Source organism: Melampsora larici-populina (assembly GCF_000204055.1).
Source record: "Melampsora larici-populina 98AG31 unplaced genomic scaffold MELLAscaffold_68, whole genome shotgun sequence".
In the NCBI taxonomy this organism is placed as follows: Eukaryota; Fungi; Basidiomycota; class Pucciniomycetes; order Pucciniales; family Melampsoraceae; genus Melampsora; species Melampsora laricis-populina.
In genome coordinates this window covers 460579-463289 of record NW_006768832.1, presented here as the reverse complement: position 1 = coordinate 463289, position 2711 = coordinate 460579, and the positions used below count along the sequence as shown (strand labels likewise).

At 41.6% G+C, this 2711-nt stretch overlaps 1 protein-coding gene across 1 annotated transcript; it reads right to left on the bottom strand.

The window, feature by feature from the left end:
- Window positions 1–1092: 1092 nt before the first annotated feature.
- Window positions 1093–1966, bottom strand: MELLADRAFT_94273 (uncharacterized protein; the record flags this gene model as incomplete). Its single annotated transcript, XM_007417109.1, has 5 exons — window positions 1093–1133; window positions 1231–1338; window positions 1404–1570; window positions 1636–1862; window positions 1943–1966. 5 exons carry the CDS (start codon window positions 1964–1966, stop codon window positions 1093–1095), a joined length of 567 nt encoding a protein of 188 aa, XP_007417171.1.
- Between the last annotated feature and the right edge of the window lie 745 nt (window positions 1967–2711).

Genomic DNA, 2711 nt, shown 5'->3' with positions numbered 1-2711 from the left:
TCCCACACATCTTTTGAAATACGCTGACCAGGCTGGACCAAGTTAATCAGTTCTCTCCCGCCATCTTCAGTATTATAATCTAATGTCAAAAAATGAAGAATCTCGTAAGAAATCGTCAAATGATTCACTGCAGACATTATTCAGGTTCCCCAAGTGGGCAGGGAAAAATGATTGGGAGTATGATTTGTCATAAAATGGTCTATCACTCCACACCTGAGCCATAACACCCACACTACATATGTGTAGCAGGCTCAGTGAATATGTGGTTATCATGTACATACAGTTCTGCTCAGTTATCTGCTCATCAGGACAAGTTATTCATATGTAATACATGCTGTAACTTCTTTCAGATTGAAAAAAGCTTCCAAAAGATTGACTACATACACTGACTCAATGTTTTGGTGTGATCTCATCAACTCAACTGCATGTAACACACTTTCTGTTACTAAGACATAGCTTCAACAATATTGCCTGAGCAGCTACAGAATTATATGTAGTGAATTTTTGGGAAAAAAATTTCAAAGTTGAAAAAGTTACATGTGGTATAACATGTGATTTATTTATTCTGATGGGCAAAAAACTGAGCAGACCTGTATGTACATGATAGACAACTATTGACTTAGCTTGCTGCACATATGTAGTGTGGGTGAAATGGCCCAGGTGTGCAGTATTAGATTCTTTTATGAAAAACTGTACTATTAATCATTTTCCTCTGCCAAATTGGGGAAGTTGAATGATGTTTACAGTGATTATTAGAACAACCCAAGCTTACCACTACTAGTCAATGCAAGCAAGCCATCTAGCTTCTCTTCAATCTTTAGAGTCTGGTAAACCATCTGCTGAGCCTGGCATGCTGCTTCTTGCTGGTTCCCTTGAGGGGTGTCGATTGCTGCAAGGAATGCTTGTATACCCTCAATGGTACCCACATCTACCGCCCACTTCTCTGTAGGATGGGTAAGCGCCCCTACATTCCAGAAGATATCTTCTACAGGTAGTCTGGTTGCATCATCAAGCAAAGGACAAGCCATATTGGTGCGAGGAGCTATTGAGTTGTAAGCGGTCACTTGAGATTCGTAGGAAGTCCATTTCCTCTTAAACATCATTTGTTTCTTGCTCATAAGTTTCTTCATCCCCTGTTGCGCTTTGGTCCCTGGAAGGAAAGATTGAAGAAGCAGTAAAAAATAATGGACTTCGTAAGAATGAGTGAAATAGAGAGTGAAATAGACCTACCTTCCACCTCCTTATCCCACTTTTTCTGCGCCTCCACAATTCCTACTTTGGCTTCATAAAGCTTCATTTTAGCTAGCCGCACACCTATCAGAGCTAAAGCTTTTGGACCTAGCACAGCGAGAGAGACATTCAGTAGATTGCAATTATTTCCTCAATGATCCAAATGGACTCACTAGTAGCTTGGTGTAGCCGCCTAAACTCTTCACTTCCCAACTCTTCTGTAACATCGAGAATTGCGGTCTCAAGCGCCACAATTGATGCTGGTAATGTCAGAGTGGCAGCAATATCTTCATCTGTCCGGTTCCTTCTACGCTTCCTTCGAAGCCTGTTGAGCTCCTCACTTTAATGGAGTAAAATTTCAATCAAACAATTGAATGCCTGAATAATATATTGAACATCACGTACTGAGCATGCTTCACTTCCTCTTGCAACTCAAGGAGTTCTAGAAGGCATTGTTCCATCCGCTCCTGAGTCTCAGCAGCATCGTCTGCCATTGCAGTAATCTGACACCGCTTCTGTCGCTCCCACTGCGAGGAGAAGTATTCCAAAGTATAAGATTCATCTCGAGCCTGCAATCTTTGAAGAGTCTTAGAAGCCACCTCCAACCGGTCTTCCGCTATCTTGACTTTGGACTCTATTGACCTCGCTGAACCAAATATAAACGTGTCAATTGAACTGCTTCTATATTAGCATGGGAATCAGATCAACATACCTGCATTTCTGCATCGAACCTCATTTCCGTGAGTAGACTTCAAGTCTATAGCATCAACTCGGTGTTGTTTTGTGGAACATCGATTTGCTGCTATCAGTGGATCATTATCACTCCAAATCCTCTCATTTCCTTCCCCGTCGGTCAAACCCCATCCCTTGTTCAGCCGGGGATTATATTTCAGTTGACACGTCCATTCATGCGCATATGCATGCCATGCACTGGTTGCAAACCTAAGATCACCTCCTCGTTCCTCTCCAAAATATTTATTCTGTATATTCAACATTTCTTCGTTAGATTCAAAGAGGAAATAAGAAATTTGATAATCAAACACTTCACTTTACCTTTCTTACACTTTTCTCTAATGTACAACCAATGTCATATAAGACACCCACAGTTTTTGAAGGTTTTCCCGGCTCTGATACATCTTGCATGAACTGATCAAGCAGTGCTAGTACATAATACTGGCTATGGAATCAATAAAGCAATCTACATTCAGGAAATATTTGCGCAAGAATCTGGGGAAACTGGATCTGGAAAACTGACCGCTCTCCACTCTGAATTACATTCACAAACTTGAGGACATGATCATGTCGACAAGCAAGTCCAATCAAGCCTGTTTCGTCACATCCCTTCCAAGTAGAGCTTCCTCGACGATCTGCAGCTGCAGTGTGAGTGGCTGTACAGCGATCCTACAAAACAAACCAAGGAAGGTGGTGATGAGATCATGATATTTCTTGAATTGTTCCAATGCGTAATCCCACATGTGGGA